Raw genomic sequence first — 17186 nt, forward strand, 5'->3', positions numbered from 1 at the left:
TCGATGTTTCCAGTTGTCGTTTCCAACGAGTACCTGACTTGAAGATTTACGCAGCGAGGAGATACTCCACCTGTAATATTCAATGGATTCCTGATCATGGTCTTCTTAAGGTATTATTGCCGGTCGCATATTTCCCCAGTACCGATCGGTCGAGTGTACGGACAACAATTGTGTCCACGGTAGGTAGGATCCTTCAGGAGCATTCACTGAGTGTAAATAATGTCAATGGCACTGGATAGAGCGGAGGAACATCGGACAATCCTGGATTGAAGTTTTTCAGTTTCACTCGATGTCTGTCCATTGGATAGAGGCACTAGGTATGGTTACAACTTACATCCAATGGAATCATGGATGAGTATATTAGTACCAACTACCGACTTCTCAGTACCTTAGGATCCACTCTGAACCTGGCAGATGAGACAGGGGACGACTGTTGTTGAGCTGGCGAGAGAGGAGTCTTTAGATGACAGGATGCAGTTGTCAACCACGTTCCAGCAGCAAAGAACTGCAAACTCGTCCCGAGTATTCGTTCTGCATACTCCATACTCTAGGCTCATCTACTCTTGCAATTCAACTGATCATGGTCTGGCCGTTGCCAATACACGATTTCTCCACTTTGGACCACATTGCCAAGAATCCCAGGCAAAAAAAAAAGAGGTCAGCCGATGATTCGATGCGGAGTTGCTCTCTGTCTTGGGGGTCTCCCCCGCGATCGGGTCGGCGTCTTCGTAAGTTCCTAGTTCCTAATTCCTAGTTCCTACACGGACTCGGCCCTTCTGTTCAGCTTCAATTCTCTCTGACGAAACCTTCGCTTCGTGGATCTCTGACTGGATATGCATCGTTCTCATCACCAAGATCTATTCTCATGAACCTCTTCTGTTGACAAGAGAGATTTTGAAGCTCTCACCGCACGCCTTTTTGTGCCTCGGTATCACCTCCGCAAATCTCCTGGCTGGACATTTTTGACCCACCGCTAACTCCTTGTCTTTTTTCTTTTTCTTAGACAAACCCTACCCCCGCTCGCGTTATTCTACTCGATGTCGGCCTGAAATGGATCCTGCCCAGCCGGGGGATGCACAGCCTATTAGCACAAACACCGCAGGAACGCTTGAAGAATCGTCCAGCACCGCAAAGCGTCGATGGAGGAGAAATCGTATAGCCTGCGACTCATGCCATTCGCGCCGGGTACGATGCGACCGGGCATTTCCCTGTTCGCGCTGTCTTCGCAGTGAGATCCGTTGTGAATTTACGCGCGAACGACGGAAACGAGGGCGGATTGCACGGTCGAAACAGACGGCAGCAGTCACGAACGGCGGATCGATGGAGAAGCTGTCCAAGGCTCCTAATGTGCAGCCTCCAGTCCCAGCGGCGGTGCCAGCAGATGCGGCGCCAACACCAGTGCCGAATCATGCCTCGCCGACCACGACCTTCCAGCAGCGGTCGCCGGCGACGAACGAGATGACCGTCTCCGCGCATAGTATAGACGACCGACGCTCCCAAGCAGATCCGTCCTTACCGGCGCAGAGACCAGGACCGACGGGGAATGTGACGGAGGAGTGGCTGTCCGCGGCCCATGTATCTCCAGACTCATACGAAGTACTGGGGGGAGGGGCCTGGGGGGACGGTCCGCTGCCACGGGTGCTGGACATCTGGAACGGCGCGGACCTGGCTGGGTACAGTGCTCCGACTGTCCAGGGTTCGAAGCCTGCTGGCGCGGCTCGGGCACCCAGTATTTCATCTACAACCTTGAAATATCCCGTATTACAGCCGCTCATGCCGTTTCTCGAGGCGAATCTACCGCGGAGGCTGGTTTTTGACCTTCTCGAGTTGTACTTTACGAGCGCCTTTTCCACGCATATGCACCCCGTGTGCCACCACATCCATTGTTATGTCCTTCGCAAGGCCTCATTCCTGAGCCGGGAGAACCCCCGGCCGAGTAGCCCGGCTCTGCTGGCAAGCATGCTCTGGGTTGCTGCCCTGGACGATCGGGCGTTTGCACTCTCCATTTCCCCTCCTCAGCGCAAGAAGATTTGTCAATTTCTGTGCGCCTTAACTATCCGATTACTCCGACCGTTGATTCACGTGTCATTTAAGGAGCAAGCGGGTTCGAACGCGAATGATCCGACATTCACTGGGGTTGCTCCGGACTGTCCTCCCACCACCGTCCACCATCCGTTTGAATCGAGCGGCGATGATCGCGGTCTAGTCGGGCCCGCGGGGTCCTTGGATGATGTGATTACCTATATACATGTTGCATCCATAATTTCTTCTAGCGAACAAAAGGCCGCTAGCATGCGATGGTTTGTTTGTCACCTTTTCCCGGCTGAGTCGTCGAGACTGACTAGTCCAGGTGGCACGCCGCTTTCACTCTCGCCAGAGAATTGAAACTCAACCAAGAAATCGAGGTGATACCCAACGCAGATGGCCAGACCGAAGGCTCGAGCCCGGCATTTGACTACTCGCTGCCCGGCTGGAGTGGCGTCGACACGGGCGCCTTCTTCGATTACTCGAATCCCACGCGACCCAGCTTGAACTGCGTTTGCGACCGTAGCCATGACCCCCATGCGACTATCACCGAAGAGCACCGGGAGGAACGTCGGCGGACCTGGTGGCTGCTGTACATTATGGACCGCCACCTCGCCCTGTGCTACAATCGCCCACTGGCATTGCTGGATGCCGAGAGTGAAGACCTGCTGCTACCGCTGGACGAGGGCTCGTGGCAGGCCGGAAACGTGCACAGCAACAGCCCCAAGCCGGACGGACCGCATTGCCCCATCTCAGGAGACAAGAACAAGCGCCGGGTTTTCCCTGACTTTATCTGCCATGATCATTCGATATTTGGCTTCTTTCTACCGCTGATGACCATTACGGGCGAATTGATAGATCTTAACCAGGCACGAAATCATCCCATGCTGGGATCCCGACTACACGGGAAGGACGGCTGGGACGCTCATCTCAGTGAGGTGCTGCGGCAGCTCGAGATTTACAAGGCGAGCCTGACCACTTTTGCAGCGACCACGGCGGTCCCTGAAGCACCGCTCTCCACCACCTATCCTCCACCCACCCCCGATCATCCTGTCGAACCTTCTCTTTCCCAAGCGTTCTCATGGCATACTCAGACCGTCATCGCGTACGCATCATATCTGGTGCATGTATTGCACATTCTTCTTGTTGGCAAGTGGGATCCCGTCTCACTCATCGAGGACAAGGACTTTTGGACCTCGTCCCCTGCCTTTGCCACGACCATCTCGCATGCCTTGGATGCGGCCGACTCAGTCAACCAGATTCTCCGCTACGACCCAGACATCAGCTTCATGCCCTATTTCTTTGGCATCCAGCTCCTGCAAGGCAGTTTTCTTCTCCTGTTGATCGTGGAGCGACTACAAAAAGAGGCGGGGGAGGGCATCCTCAACGCATGCGAAGTGATGATCCGCGCGACGGAATCCTGCGTCGTCACTCTCAACACGGAATACCAGCGGAATTTCCGCCAAGTGATGCGGAGTGCGGTTGCACAGGCGCGGGGACGCCCCGTCAACCACAGCGAGATCCGACACCGGCGCAAGGCCGTTCTGGCACTGTACCGGTGGACGCGAAAAGGTACTGGGTTGGCACTCTAAATTTAGCACGAGTTCCCCGGACTCCACTGTCGAGGAGGAACCCTGCGGAGGATTGCCCGGAGGTTTGCCGCCGCAGTTCGCCTTAGCTAGATGCACTAGGATTGATCGGCAGTGACTGCCTTAGCCCTAGCATCTTGGAACCGCTGCCATCTGCAGGGGCAGGGGCCACAGGCTCCACTAGTTCTGGCGAGTCAGTTCGCTGGTCGTTATTCTCTGTTGGTTTCAAATGGAACTGCAACTGCCGTCGGTACTTGCGGTGTCATGTACTTCAAACATGTCTAATGCATAGCAGTATACTCTATAATGAATAGAACGTATATATCACAGTTCACAGTTCACAGTTCACAGTTCACAGTTCACAGTTCACAGTTCACAGTTCACAGTTCACAGTTCACAGTTCACAGTTCACAGTTCACAGTTCACAGTTCACAGTTCACAGTTCACAGTTCACCCGTACTACTCGGCATAGCTATTGCCAATACTACTAGGATAAATTCTCGCTTGAAGATGACGGACCTGGCAAGTCATGACTTCGCCCTTCCTTCCAGCACTAGCAAACACCATGCAGTAACTTAATCTCGGAAAATTCAGACCCGTCACGGTTGAATATGAAAACGAAATTACCCCAGACACTCGGCTAGAATCGCCACCCCCGGACCGAGCAGTTGCTGAGATTCGGCTAAAAACAATCAACCGAAGGCCCCAATTAACCGATGCGGAGAAGCTGACCAGTTGGTGCTAGTGCGGCAGAGCTACAAGGCACAAGACCCGGGATCGGGCCAGAAGACGAATTATTTGGCATTCTACTCGGCCCATGAGTGTTTCTGATTGTCCCTGTTCGAGCCGTTTGGCCGTGTTTGAAATCCGGGGAAAGGCAGCTCGGTTAAATGATCCTCCTCCACGCGTGACGATCCTATGCTCCATTGCAAGGTGGTGATTGGTGTGTTGAGCTTGGAAGCTCCGTGTCGATTCTGTCGATTAAGTGCTCTCGCTTCGAATTTATTTTGCCGAGTTGGGCAATGCTGCTGCCGATGAGTGTGATTCGTGCCTGGTTAGAGCTTCCTCGTAGTCTATTTACCCCATAATTGATTCTTTGTGTCTGTAACGGAGTATACTCCTTGGCTTGTGATGTTTTTTGCCGGTGATGGGTTGGTTCAGGATTTATTAAGGGCGTGTCCCCGTCCCTTCTTCGAGTATGTGTTATGTCTGTTGCTGAATGGTATGAGTCTGGAGTATACACTACACCACTAGAAGGATAACAGTGACTTCTACTACTGCTACTACTGGGATGCCGTGACACTACTCGGACAGTCGACATACAACAGATCAAACAACATGACCGACCTCCCCTACGACTACACAAGTTGGCAATTCCTCGATGGGATCGGACAAGCATCGCCGTTGCAACAGGAACTACAGACCGAGGAAGCCTTGAGCCTTGCCTTTGAGTTGTCTTCTCATGGTCGCGGCGAGAGCGACTTTGCGTTGCTCAGCTCGGATAATTGTCTGCCTTACGGGCAAACTTCGGCAAAGGCAGCAACAGCAGCAGCAACAGGGATTATGCACGCGCAACCGCATTCACCGCCAATTGAGATGGGAATGGGAATGGGAATGGGAATGGGAATGGATATGGAGATGGAGATGGAGATGTTTGCTCAGGGCATGGAATTCATTTCAGTGTGAGTCTTCTTTCTCCAACTGGATTGGATTCAACTGACTGAATAGACCTCCCTTCCCCGATCTCACTCTCGGCCACGGGAAAAAGACCCCCGACGATCTATCCCTCCTCCGCTCCACATCCCACGACGCAACACAACGAGCGTTGTTTATGACTCCATCCGGCATCACCTCCCCTTCTTCATCCTCATTTTCATCAACATCGTCCTCGTCAAACCGGAACTCCTCCTCCCCATCGCTAGATCCCTGCACCCCCAGCACAACAAGTTCTACAAGCAAGGAAGACGAAGACTGCGACTGGGACTGCGACCGCGACCTGGATCCCTCGCTCGGCATGGGCATGGGCATGGGCCTGGGCATGGGCCTGGGCATGGGCCTGGGCATGCATTTCTACAAATTGCCCGATAGGCTCGACTCCTTCCCCCGCCCGCCCCGCCTGCATCGTCCTCACCACCACACTACTCAACCTTACACCCACCGGGTAAACCACCGCGCCAGCGCCGCAGACGAGGAAGATGCACTAACGCCCCTTGAAATGCCCGACGGCAGTACCCGCTTCACGGCGAATTGGCTGCCTGTCGATCCGACGGGTGGATTTACCATTGATTCACCTGTGTCAGCTTCTGCATCTGCGATGGATTTCGGGTATCCGTATGGACATGGATACAGCCAGCAAGATCGTGCGTACGGGTATGGTTACGCAGATGGAGACCTCTCGATGGAATTCAGCAAGGAGGCGTTTATTCAGATGCCTGCCCCGGCGCCGGTGTGAGTCTGGTCACAGAGCTGCAGTCTGGTTTTCTACTACTCCTATTGGAGAATTCTACCCCTTGAAGAAGAGCAAGGGGCGAGATGCCCCTCACTCCGCCGGCCTCGGCCAGTCCGCTGGAATTTGATTCCGGCCGATGACAGCACCGCGACGCCGACTCTGCTCGCTCTGATGCTTATTTCATGAGATGAGATAGAGAGCCGATGATGGGATAAAATCACGGATTGGAGAGTGCTCAAATGCACTGCCGTATGAGAGCAAATATGATAATGCTACCTGTATATAATAACCAACAGTACATACATATATCATGTAAATAGGAAATGACGAATGACGATATGCTATCTAATGCTAACAGTAGATGACAATTGACAGGCTGCTAGGACAGATAGCTAACCCCTAACCGAAGACGACGCACACTGGTTCGCAAAAACCGAAAAATGGAACTTATCCGCAATATGCCGAAACACCTCAGTCACAAACTCCTTCTCGACCATCCCGTCCGCAAACGCATCAAACGCCGTCCGCAGCACGAACATTATCCGCGATACCAAACAACCCGGGATATTCTCCACGTAGTACTTCATGCTGCGGCAGATGTTGCATGCATACTGGTACCGGTCCTGCAGGCCCAGCACGCTCACCAGCCCGCTGTCTGTCGTTGAGACGATGAGATGTAGTGCCCAGTAGTAGGTCATGCAGGTTGCAGAGAGCAGGTCCGGGTAGACGAGTAACTTGGCCGGTACGAGGTCCATCGTCGCCGGGTCCCGGCACATGAATGTCGGGAAGATCGTTTCCGTTGCGGACGTGGACTTGGTCGCTGCATCAGGTGCGGGCTCCTCCCATGCTCGACCCGGGGGATAGGTATCGGCGAACATGCTCTTCCACAGGTTCAACCGTGACTGCAGTTCCGTCGCGCGGTCCCAGATGGCGGTCTGCTGTGCGACGAGCTCGGTCGAGGGCACGGTTCCGGACCGGAGCGCCGCGGCGAAGTCGTCGATCTGCCCGAGGTACGCGGGGATGTCCACCGCGATGTCTAGCAGTCGGTGGAGGATGTCCTTGGGTGGCGCGTCTCCTGGCCATGGGACGGTAAGCCACTCCTTGCTCGCGAGGAAGGTGGGTTTGCGCTGGACGAGCGCAGCGGTAACCTGGCCAGTTAGCGCGGTCCTGAAATGAGAGAGGGTACCTACCCAGTATAAGCGGAGATCGACGTACAGCGACCGATCGATCCCGTACCGATGTCGGTATGGCGTCCGCGCTTGCAGCAATTGCAGGCCGCCGAGTTGATGCTTCAGCAGGGAATGTTTGGAGCTTTGCTTGAAGGCCTGCGACTGTTAGTGGGATCGATGCGACAGGGCAAACGCACGCACCTCGATTATGGTGAAGAGTAATACAACAACCATCACTTCGGTCGACTTGTTCTGTTTGGGATCGTTCAGGGCGTTTTGCAGTTGCCGGAGCACCCGGACGTAGCGAGCATGTCCTACAGCTTCCACCTCGCGGATCTGCTCCCGTCGACCGGCAAATGTCAGAGAGGCAGCCTCGAATGCGGTACACAGCATGGGCGACAGAATTCGCATGCGAGATGCCTCGCGCAGGGCAATCGTGCCGCCATAGAGGGAGGCTGGCTGTGGGCTGAAATTGTCAATGAGACGCTCGACAAAGACCTCCACGAATGAACTGGCGACCGCTGGGTCCGTCAGGATCCGTTTGTCTTCACTGAGCGATCGAGACAACTGATTTGTTTTCCATGGTACATTGGTGGTTTCAGATGTTACTATATCTGATGGGTCGGACGACTTTTTGTTCAACGATGAATCTCGAGACTCCGAGTTTTGCGACTCCTCCTCGTCCACCGTCTTCTCGAGGTCATTTGGCGACGAGACTGAGAATGGGTCCTCATGCTTTACCGGCGGAAGATTGGCCAACGCTCGCGCTTCGGCCAGCTGCTTCTTCAGGTCCTCACATGTTTTCATCAGATTGTCGATCAAAACCGACTGCTGGATATAGTGGTGGTCTCGCTTGCTGGTGCCATATTCACACTCGGACGGAGTGCCTCGAAGACAGCAGGCACCGCATGGCTTCACTCTATCACACTGAACACAGTCAGCTAGTATTCTGGCCTTGTACTCTGCGACTATGATACCTTGACTTTCCGTTTGTGACAGTTTAGACAAGAATAGGTGGGTCGGGTCTTCTTTCGTGCGCCCGCCTTGGCTGTCGGCGTCGCTGTTGAAGCGGGCAGACCCTTTTGCTGGTCGCTTTGAGAATCGCTCATGGCTAGATGACGGAGTTGACAAAGCTTGACTGACTCGAGGTCTCCATGCTCAGTCTTCAGGAGCACGGGGACTGTAGAGGGTCGGTGCGAGTGTACGGAGTACTACCAGACCAACACTATTATTATTGTGGATCGCAGTGGAGACTGTCAAAGGTCACTAATATCGGGGCCCCAATTCCCGCCCTCCGTCGGGCGCTTTCTCTGGCTTATCCTGCAGCCCACTTTCGTATTGTAACCTTATATCTCTCAAATTCAGAAAGCCTTGGTGCATACAAACATAACGGAGGGACTCTGTGCTCAGCGGAGGAGTCGACCAGTCGAGGAAGAGTGGTGGTGCACAAGGGTTTCACAATTCACATTGCTCGAGGCAACCCCTGCTTCATGGCCTTTTCCATGCAGCTGCAGGTCGAGTCTGGCAGATGACTGGTTGTGTGCATTATGTTAATGATTTATATGTGATGACGGTGGTTCCTCGCAGGGACATGCGGGACTCTTAATCTAGAGGCCAAGCCACGGATAAGTTAGCAAATAGCAATCATACAATCCGCTAGAAATTGGAAGGAAAGAAAGGGGCAATCGATATGAAGACACGAACCAGCTAACATAATGGCGTTGTCAGGATCAGGGAACATGCAGCGATCGACCACGGCAGTTCCGGTTGGGTTACATCGTCCTCAAGGACTGTAAGATGTTAGTTAATTTATCAAGCCCGTATTTGTCAGCATTTATCTTACAGTTTGTATAATTGGATATTGGGGAACGTACTTTTATTCATAGCGACACTATCCCGCGACTCTAGCCGCCGGCTGTCAGTTAATCTAATATCCATGGATGTCCGATGAGGACCCCTTTGTTTTCATTAATGACTTTCCAATAATGGTCAAGTCAAGCACCTCCAAGGCGTACTTTTGGCGAGTTCTTCACTTGCCGAAGTTGCCGACTTGCCGTCCACCTGCATCTGCGGGAAAGGCGATCGCCGGCAATCGACCAGTTCGATAGATCACATTCAATCGGCAGCTTTGGAATAAAGGACTGGTATGCAGAACATGAAGAGTCGTTTGTGGCTTGAAGGATGCGTCGGGTATATCATATTACCGATACCGAGCAATGCTACATCCGGTGCCTTCAACGACATATCCTTGCCTTTTCTCAAACGGAGTGTCTCAAATGTGTTCTTGCCGTATGGACAATCGACGCAGACCAGAAGCTTCTAGCGTCGCGTCATGGATGATAACCTGCTCGTGTCTCTTGAATGACGGTGGGAGATGCAATATCACGCATGACGCGAGGGACCAAACAGGGAAAGTCACGGGTCGACACCTGCCCATCGACAGATTTGCCTGCTCTTTCGAAAGTTTTGTAGTGGCTCATGATGCTCCTTCACTACGAGGTTGAATATGTCAGATAGTACCTAGGGGACCGACGCGACTATCATTTGACCACCCTGTATTGCTTAATAATTACTCATAGTTACAGATGCGAGCAGGAGACGGAGACAAGTTTCAAATGACGTTCGACGCCAGATCTTCACATTCAAATGTCTTCACTTTATACGCCACCGACCACGGACCTAGCGAACGGGCATATCTACAGACCAATCCAGGCAAAGGAGATGGAAGAACGCCGTGCTCTTGCTGCGCAGGAACTCCAGAAGGTGCACCAGTTGGCACTGCAGTCGGTCTGACGGCTGCTTTCCAGGACCATGTAGGCTCACGAGAATGGTCGAAAGATCATCACAAATGTCCATCTCTCTTGACCCAAACCGAGGAGGATGGAATAGCACTCGAACTTGCAGATGTTGGCGATACACGAGCTTGCCACGCCGGCATGAGCCACAACATACGAGGCAACCTCGCTTGCGTCCATAACCGTGATATCACCTTCGCCCTCTAGCCAGCTGGAGAGAACCTTTCGTCAGCCGCAGCCAACTCGCCCGAGTTGACGAGGGTTTTGGCCACACAGACCCGACCCATGACAGTGTTGCAGCCGGACTGGTCGCTGGAGTCAATGGCGAATGCGGCGCCGGCGCTGCCGTCCTGCAATGGAATGTCAACGCCGTCGCAGACGTTGCTTGCCCTCGATGAGAGCGTTTGTGCCTTTTCCCACGTCAAATGCGTGGCCGGTGTTGTTGGACCAGTAGATGTTACACGTGCCAGTAGCTGTTGAATCCCAGCCTAGGCGAGCAGCCAGAGGTGTGGTGGATGTAGTTTTCAGTGAACGTCACCTGGTCGTCTTTCAGTAGCCGAGGTTATCAGGGATCAGCACCGATTTAGTCTTTCAGGTCAGACTTACATAGCCCAGTAGTGATGACCATCACAGGGAGCACACCAATGGTGCGGCCATCGAATTCACTGTTGAGATGTAACATGGCCACTTAGTTCATAACCAGACGCAAACATCTGACGATCAACAAGGGAAACCTTGACATGGTCAATCCAGACATTGTTGGTTCCATCTAGGGAATTGCATCCACCCCAGATGTACTGAGGGTTGAGCTCAGTAATGTGGACATTCTGGATGATCACATTGCGAGCCCCATTGAGCATTCTGAACACCAATGAGTTGACTTATATTCCGGACGTTGCGATCGACAGTTCCGTCTTGGATATCGACTGATGGCGCCCGGTTTTAGTGAACCTATTCAAGGAGCTAGACGTGCATGAAGTGTATATGTTCAAGTAGGTTGAAATGCTAACGTACTTGGCTGTCGATTAATCCTTAGCAGCTGACTTGTTCCATTATTTGTAATGGATTCTAACAACGTCCTTACTTGGATGACCTCAGCCCTACGACTGTCTCCGGCCTCCCAAACTTGAAGACAGGCTAAGGCTAGCGATGACACTTTTTTCTTTCTCGTCTCGCCCCACAGAAGTTAGAGGTAGCTCACAAGGTTGTGTCTACCAGAGATCGACCATCCACCGCGTCCCTCCGACCAGGCGAAGGACCTTGGCAGTAGACTGAATCAGTGCGACCTCAAGGTACCCAGCGTGCCATTTGCCATATAAAGGAAAAAGTGTCTAGCACATCGACGCTGGATTATTCAACAATGTCTACCTTCGACCCCTCCAACGTTGACCTCAACACCGCCAGCAAAGAGGATGTCATCTGTTACCTCTCGTTGTCGGAAAATGAGTACAACGGCCACCTAGGCGCGCGCATATCCTCCATCTTTGTCATCTTTATCACGTCTACCGTATTTACCCTCTTCCCGGTGGTTGCTCAGCGACTCCCCCAGTGGCGTATTCCCCATCATGTGTACCTGTTTGGGCGATACTTCGGGACAGGCGTCATCGTGGCGACTGCATTCATCCACCTGCTGGACCCCGCCTACCAAAGCATAGGACCAGGAACATGTATCGGCATGTCCGGCGCCTGGGGCGAGTACTCCTGGTGCGCGGCGATTGTCCTCTCATCCGTCACACTGATCTTTCTCATGGATGTCGGGGCAGAGGTGTACGTCGAGTGGAAGTACAATGTCCAGCGAGAAGCGAACGCCACTGCAGCGTTCATCACCCAGCCAGCATGCTCCAGTCCGCACGGATCATCCGACGAGCTTACGGCGACGGAACCATCATCCCCAACAGGAAGCAAGGATCTCTACCCCCACGCAGACGAAATCTCGGTAACCTCCGAACGGGCCTTCCGCCAGGGCATCGCCGCCTTCCTGATCCTCGAATTCGGCATCATCTTCCATTCCGTCATCATCGGTCTCAACCTGGGCGTCGCAGGCGACGAATTCGCAACGCTCTACCCCGTCCTAGTCTTCCACCAGTCCTTCGAGGGATTGGGGATCGGGGCTCGCATGTCAGCGCTCCATTTCGGCAGACGCCGCTGGCTGCCTTGGGTTCTCTGCCTGGCATACGGTCTCACCACGCCAATTGCCATTGCTATCGGGCTGGGTGTACGCACTTCGTATAACCCAGGCTCCAGGACGGCCCTGCTCGTGCAGGGGGTGCTAGACGCTATATCGGCAGGGATCTTGATATACAGTGGGTTGGTGGAGTTGCTCGCTCGAGACTTTTTGTTTGATCCGTGTCGGACGAAGAGACGGGGTCAGATTTTGTATATGCTGGGATGTACGCTCCTGGGAGCTGGGATTATGGCGTTGATAGGCAAGTGGGCCTAATCCAAGGACCGAGAGGACAAGGGAGGGAGAATGGCACAGCGAGGCAAGACATGAATAATGAAATGTTTTATCGAATAGAATAGACAATACACAACCATTGAGGGAATATATATCCAATAATCAATGCACATGGTTGTAGTGATTCTAAGCCGTAATCAATCTCAGTCTTGTCAACCCGTGTTCTGCCGGTTTGACCCTAACTATAGTCAAGGTAGTGCAGAGGAGATAGATCAATATGGTCAAACCCATCTACACGGCCTACGAAGTCGCCAACCTTCTTGTGACAATCGATCAGATCTAAGCGAATGGGGACTCAGATACCGCATAAATTGTCTCCACCGATCAGGCAGCCTGGCGATATGTAGCAGGAGGTGGCGTACCACAAATAATAAACTCAAATCCAAGCTGGGTGCCTCTAGAGTATGCTTAGGAGGACCGGAGGCTAGACATTTTGTGAAGGAACAAACCGAGTTGGAGGGCATACTGCCAGCTATAATAGGGTAGTACCTCGCCCATCTAATTGTTTCTGCTCGCCACTCTATTTTCCTTTCCTCAACAACCTTCCTATTAGTCCTCGCCCCTTGACTATATCTTTCTCATTCCGAAATCGTCACGTCCCCTGTACCTGGTCTAGATCAGACCCAGCTAGATAGGGACCGCCTATCCCGCCGAATGCTTGCTGATATCCACGAACGGCGTCAAGAATCATGGGGTTGGGTTGTCTTTCGTATGTCCAGTTCCGTTGGACGTGGATTGTCCTACCTGCTCTGGTTTGGGTTTTGGGGCTGGAACATTGGCTGGAACGATATGAAAAACGCGACGAGCCAAGGTTCCCAAATGGAAGAATGATCCATCCCTGTGCTGTTTCTGTATCAGGATGGAAGTGAGAAGCGCAGTGTAAGTCTGGACAAGGTAGATGGAGCTCAGCATGCGATTATGCGAAGACGACAAGAACATGGTGTTGGCCAGTACATAGACATTTCATAACAAAAACCATTTGACATGTAGAACACTGAGGGTACTATGGAATATACTTTGGACCGATAAGCTAAACTCTGTTAATGGTACCTTGGAGACCGTTTATTCTGTTCATCATTCCGAAATGTGGAAGACCGATTAATGATCGGGCCGGAAACGTTTCTATTGAAGGAAGATCCTTACCAGATTCTTCAGACTTTCGTCCAAGCCTACGCCCGCTTGCATGTACATTACCAAGGTGAGACATTGAATCCGCCGAACGACGGAACTCCTTGTCCAATTAGCCGAGCATTTAAAGACGATGCTTCGTCTGAATATCCACCTGAATATCCACCACAGAGTTACCCACGTGGACGGTGTAGCGTCCGTTCAATAGGTATAGGAACGCCTTTAGCGATGAGCTGCCAAGTCTGCTAACCCAGACCAACCCAATTGGTTACGACGACATCTGCAGGATTAATTAATTGGCCTCACTTTATGCCTGCTAGCGTCTGGCACTGTCTTCGCCAGGGTGGCCGAGGTATAAATATCGGCGCATACCTGCAAGTTCTCAGGCTAGTAACCATTCAACTTGCCTGTACTATACAGAGTCAATCAGCAATAGCAATGCGACCTTTTCATCTTCTCCTTGCAGCAGGCATTCCTGCCCTGGCTGCCACAGCTGGCGAGTTCAACATCCTCTCCTTCAACGTCGCAGGTCTGCCCGCCATCCTGAACGGCAACGAGGTTCCAGGCGACAAGACCGACAACTCTCGTCAGATTGGTAAGAAATTCGCCGAGTACGGATACGACGTTATCCATGTGCAGGAGGTGAGTTTGTCTCTCCTATCTACGGAGTTCACTGACGAAACAGGACTTCAACTACCACGCGTACATCTACGAAACCGACAACCATCCCTACCGCACTCCCACCTCTGGCGGCGCGGCGATCGGTTCCGGCTTGAATACGCTGTCCAACTTTCAATTCACCAACTTTGTGCGGACCAAATGGGGGACGTGCTCTAATGCCGAGGGGGCAGACTGTCTGACTCCCAAGGGATTCACCTCGATGCGGGTGCGCGTCGACGAGGGCGTATATGTGGATTTCTACAATCTCCACGCTGACGCCGGGTATTTTTCCTTCTTCCGTTCTGTAGCAAAGCTGACTTGAACAGATCAAAGGACGACGATGTTAAGGCTCGCAGCGCCAACCTGCAGCAGCTGGCCGATTACATCAAGGTCAACTCGGTCGGCAATGCGGTGCTGGTGTTTGGCGACACCAATGCGCGGTATACAAGGTCCGGCGACAATATCCGTGTCTTCCAGACGCAGAATGGCATGGTCAACCCGTGGGTGGAGCTGATTCTCAAGGGAGCTGAGCCGGCCGAGGGGAGCAATGCCTTGATCTGCCAGAATCCTAGCACAACCAACGACTGTGAAACTGTCGATAAGATCTTGTACGTTCCTTGAGCTTTGTGACGGCAATACAGAGGGCTGACGGGAATAGCTACCGGGGAAGCCGTGCGGCCGATCTAAAGGCCGTCTTCTGGAACTACGAGAGCAACAAGTTCCTCAGCGACAAGGGAACGATCCTCTCCGATCACAATCCCATCACGACAAACTTTACCTGGACCATGTCCAATTCCTTCCGCCAGAGTGACCTCTTCGGTGGACCCCACGGGTAAGTCAGATTGAACCATAAGCCAACGCTACCAGCTAACGAAGTAGAACCTGGTTCAACGATCTCGACTCCCTCCCCACCGCTTTCACCGGCCAGAACAAACCAAGCAAGATCTCCCTGCGCGGTGCCGAGCGCCTCGACAGCGTCGGTCTCACCGTGACCTCTGGCAAGAGCTACACTCACGGTGGCACCGGGGGTAAGCTCTCGGAACTCACGCTCGCGGCGAACGAGTACTGGACCAAGGCGAAGCTGTGCCAGGGGCAGTACAGCGGCCACACGCGCAACTTTTACCTGCTGGCTACGACGAGCACCGGCCGGACGGTGAGTGCGGGGACGGCGACGTCGGACTGCAAGGAGTTCACAGCGGCGCAGGGATGGCAGATTGTGGGATTCTACGGGCAGGATGGGGACGAGATTGATCAGCTGGGATTTATCTACGGGTTGATTTAGCTGCCTAATGCCAGTGTTTAGATAGCCATAAGTAAGGATGCTCAAGAGCTTGGAGACATGATAATGCCGTGGTCTCCAGCTCAAAAGATAAACCACGCACCTCGTAGCCCGGCTAAAGCAGTCATATCAACAGTGGTAGCCAACTAATCAGTCCCCGGCAACGGGATCCCCGCGCGCACCATAATCTCCTCAATCACCCCCTCCTTTCTGAAATTATACCCCTGCACCGACTCCCCGCTCTCCCGACTCTGCCGCGCAGCCTCCCTCTTCGCCCGCACATACAGCTCCCGATCCTCCGGATGCGACACCAACCACTCCCGAAACCGCTGATGGCGACTCAACTCCGCCGCCCCCGGCCCAAACACATGCACATTGGCGTATGGCTCCGCCAGCCCAAAGAAGCGATGCTCGTACCAGTTCGGCTCGCGGAAGAGGAACTGGAACCCGGCTGCCTCCAAGGCCGGGACGTACTCGTCCTCGGCGGTGGGGTCTGGGACGACGAGGTCGACGTCGATGACGGCTTTTGCGGGCAGGCCGGGGATACTGGTTGAGCCGACGTGACTGACACTGAGGGCTGTAGCGCCGAGGGCGGATTTGATGCGCTGGGCGATGGAGGCGAAGGCGTCTGGCCAGGAGGGGTCGTAGTCGACTATTTCGATGGGTTTCTGGGGGCGGGTGGAGATGGTTTCGATGTAGTGTCTGGTTGATTTGTCTGTGGACATGGTCATTTTGTTGATCGGATGGATGTCTGGTGGTTAGATTAGAGTGAAGAAGGTAGAAGGCTTATGTAGGTTGACTGTGAGTCATTGCAATTTAAGGTGGTGAGGTTACATTGCGGATACGAGGTTGTCTCAACTATTTTGGGTATTGTGAGGTTATCAGCACTACTGTATGCATGTCTGACACTAGTCACACTACTTCATACACAGGTATATAACTCAATTCAAAGCCACGCTGTAGCACATTAAACAATCATGCAGTCATTATGATGAAGGATAGGTAATGGAAGTCTGAGTTGGTTGTACTGAATTAAAGCGAGCACTTTTGCAATGCTGGCGTCTTTATAGACCAAACGACAATCCTGGGGGTACTCCTATTGCTTATTCTAGCAGTGCAGCAGACAGTAGACAGCAGAGTATGAAAAATATATCTCTGGTCTTAGCTCTGTCCGAACGAGGTTTATATATCTTTCATCTCGTCCAAGTCGAGCATCCCTTGCTGCTCAAGCAACCTGATGCTTCGTCTTCCTTTTTCATCGTTGTCTCATTCTGTGTATCTTGGAAAAAGAAGGCTATGTTTGTAAGGACGATTTCTAAAAGGGCGTCTGTACCTGACCGACGTGCGACCCCGTAGACTCATGTTGAAGGGGTCGGTTAATAGATACATTGGTGCTTCTAAAGCTTGTTACCAGTTCAAAGAACTACTTCAAGAAAGACTACATATGGGACGTGTCTGGTTGGCAATATCAGTTGTCCTTCACCCATATTCTTCTGTTCGCTAGCCAATTCCTGTAGTCTGGACAAGACCAGTTGTTCTGATAACTTGATAAAAGTCTGGTCCAGCTACCGCGGTCTTCACTCAACTGATTGCCATGTGACGCCATACCCGGCCAACAACTATCTGAACCACAA

At 52.7% G+C, this 17186-nt stretch overlaps 7 protein-coding genes across 7 annotated transcripts, besides 5 other annotated features; 4 read left to right on the plus strand and 3 right to left on the minus strand.

The window, feature by feature from the left end:
- Positions 1-733: 733 nt before the first annotated feature.
- Positions 734-759: a microsatellite.
- A 291-nt stretch (positions 760-1050) lies between these two features.
- On the plus strand, positions 1051-3617 carry NFIA_023070 (putative C6 transcription factor; the record flags this gene model as incomplete). Its single annotated transcript, XM_001265492.1, has 2 exons — positions 1051-2300; positions 2351-3617. The coding sequence occupies 2 exons, from the start codon at positions 1051-1053 to the stop codon at positions 3615-3617; spliced, it is 2517 nt and encodes an 838-aa protein (XP_001265493.1).
- A 321-nt stretch (positions 3618-3938) lies between these two features.
- Positions 3939-4067: a microsatellite.
- An 885-nt stretch (positions 4068-4952) lies between these two features.
- Positions 4953-6066, plus strand: NFIA_023080 (uncharacterized protein; the record flags this gene model as incomplete). Its single annotated transcript, XM_001265493.1, has 2 exons — positions 4953-5296; positions 5343-6066. The coding sequence occupies 2 exons, from the start codon at positions 4953-4955 to the stop codon at positions 6064-6066; spliced, it is 1068 nt and encodes a 355-aa protein (XP_001265494.1).
- Positions 5211-5243: a microsatellite.
- Positions 5626-5678: a microsatellite.
- Positions 6067-6455: 389 nt separating the features above from the next.
- On the minus strand, positions 6456-8341 carry NFIA_023090 (Zn(II)2Cys6 transcription factor; the record flags this gene model as incomplete). The annotated part of the gene is made up of 3 exons (XM_001265494.1): positions 6456-7388; positions 7434-8159; positions 8210-8341. The coding sequence occupies 3 exons, from the start codon at positions 8339-8341 to the stop codon at positions 6456-6458; spliced, it is 1791 nt and encodes a 596-aa protein (XP_001265495.1).
- Positions 8342-10230: 1889 nt separating this feature from the next.
- On the minus strand, positions 10231-10887 carry NFIA_023100 (uncharacterized protein; the record flags this gene model as incomplete). The annotated part of the gene is made up of 2 exons (XM_001265495.1): positions 10231-10500; positions 10762-10887. The coding sequence occupies 2 exons, from the start codon at positions 10885-10887 to the stop codon at positions 10231-10233; spliced, it is 396 nt and encodes a 131-aa protein (XP_001265496.1).
- Positions 10888-11387: 500 nt separating this feature from the next.
- Positions 11388-12467, plus strand: zrfA (high-affinity Zn(2+) transporter ZRT1; the record flags this gene model as incomplete). Its single annotated transcript, XM_001265496.1, has 1 exon — positions 11388-12467. The coding sequence occupies one exon, from the start codon at positions 11388-11390 to the stop codon at positions 12465-12467; it is 1080 nt and encodes a 359-aa protein (XP_001265497.1).
- Positions 12468-13755: 1288 nt separating this feature from the next.
- Positions 13756-13779: a microsatellite.
- Positions 13780-14051: 272 nt separating this feature from the next.
- NFIA_023120 (endonuclease/exonuclease/phosphatase family protein) lies at positions 14052-15555 on the plus strand (the record flags this gene model as incomplete). The annotated part of the gene is made up of 5 exons (XM_001265497.1): positions 14052-14255; positions 14299-14555; positions 14600-14881; positions 14932-15105; positions 15153-15555. The coding sequence occupies 5 exons, from the start codon at positions 14052-14054 to the stop codon at positions 15553-15555; spliced, it is 1320 nt and encodes a 439-aa protein (XP_001265498.1).
- Positions 15556-15698: 143 nt separating this feature from the next.
- On the minus strand, positions 15699-16283 carry NFIA_023130 (GrpB family protein; the record flags this gene model as incomplete). Its single annotated transcript, XM_001265498.1, has 1 exon — positions 15699-16283. The coding sequence occupies one exon, from the start codon at positions 16281-16283 to the stop codon at positions 15699-15701; it is 585 nt and encodes a 194-aa protein (XP_001265499.1).
- Between the last annotated feature and the right edge of the window lie 903 nt (positions 16284-17186).

The sequence above is a fragment of the Aspergillus fischeri genome, genomic scaffold, assembly GCF_000149645.3.
Source record: "Aspergillus fischeri NRRL 181 1099437636249 genomic scaffold, whole genome shotgun sequence".
NCBI classification, from domain to species: domain Eukaryota; kingdom Fungi; phylum Ascomycota; class Eurotiomycetes; order Eurotiales; family Aspergillaceae; genus Aspergillus; species Aspergillus fischeri.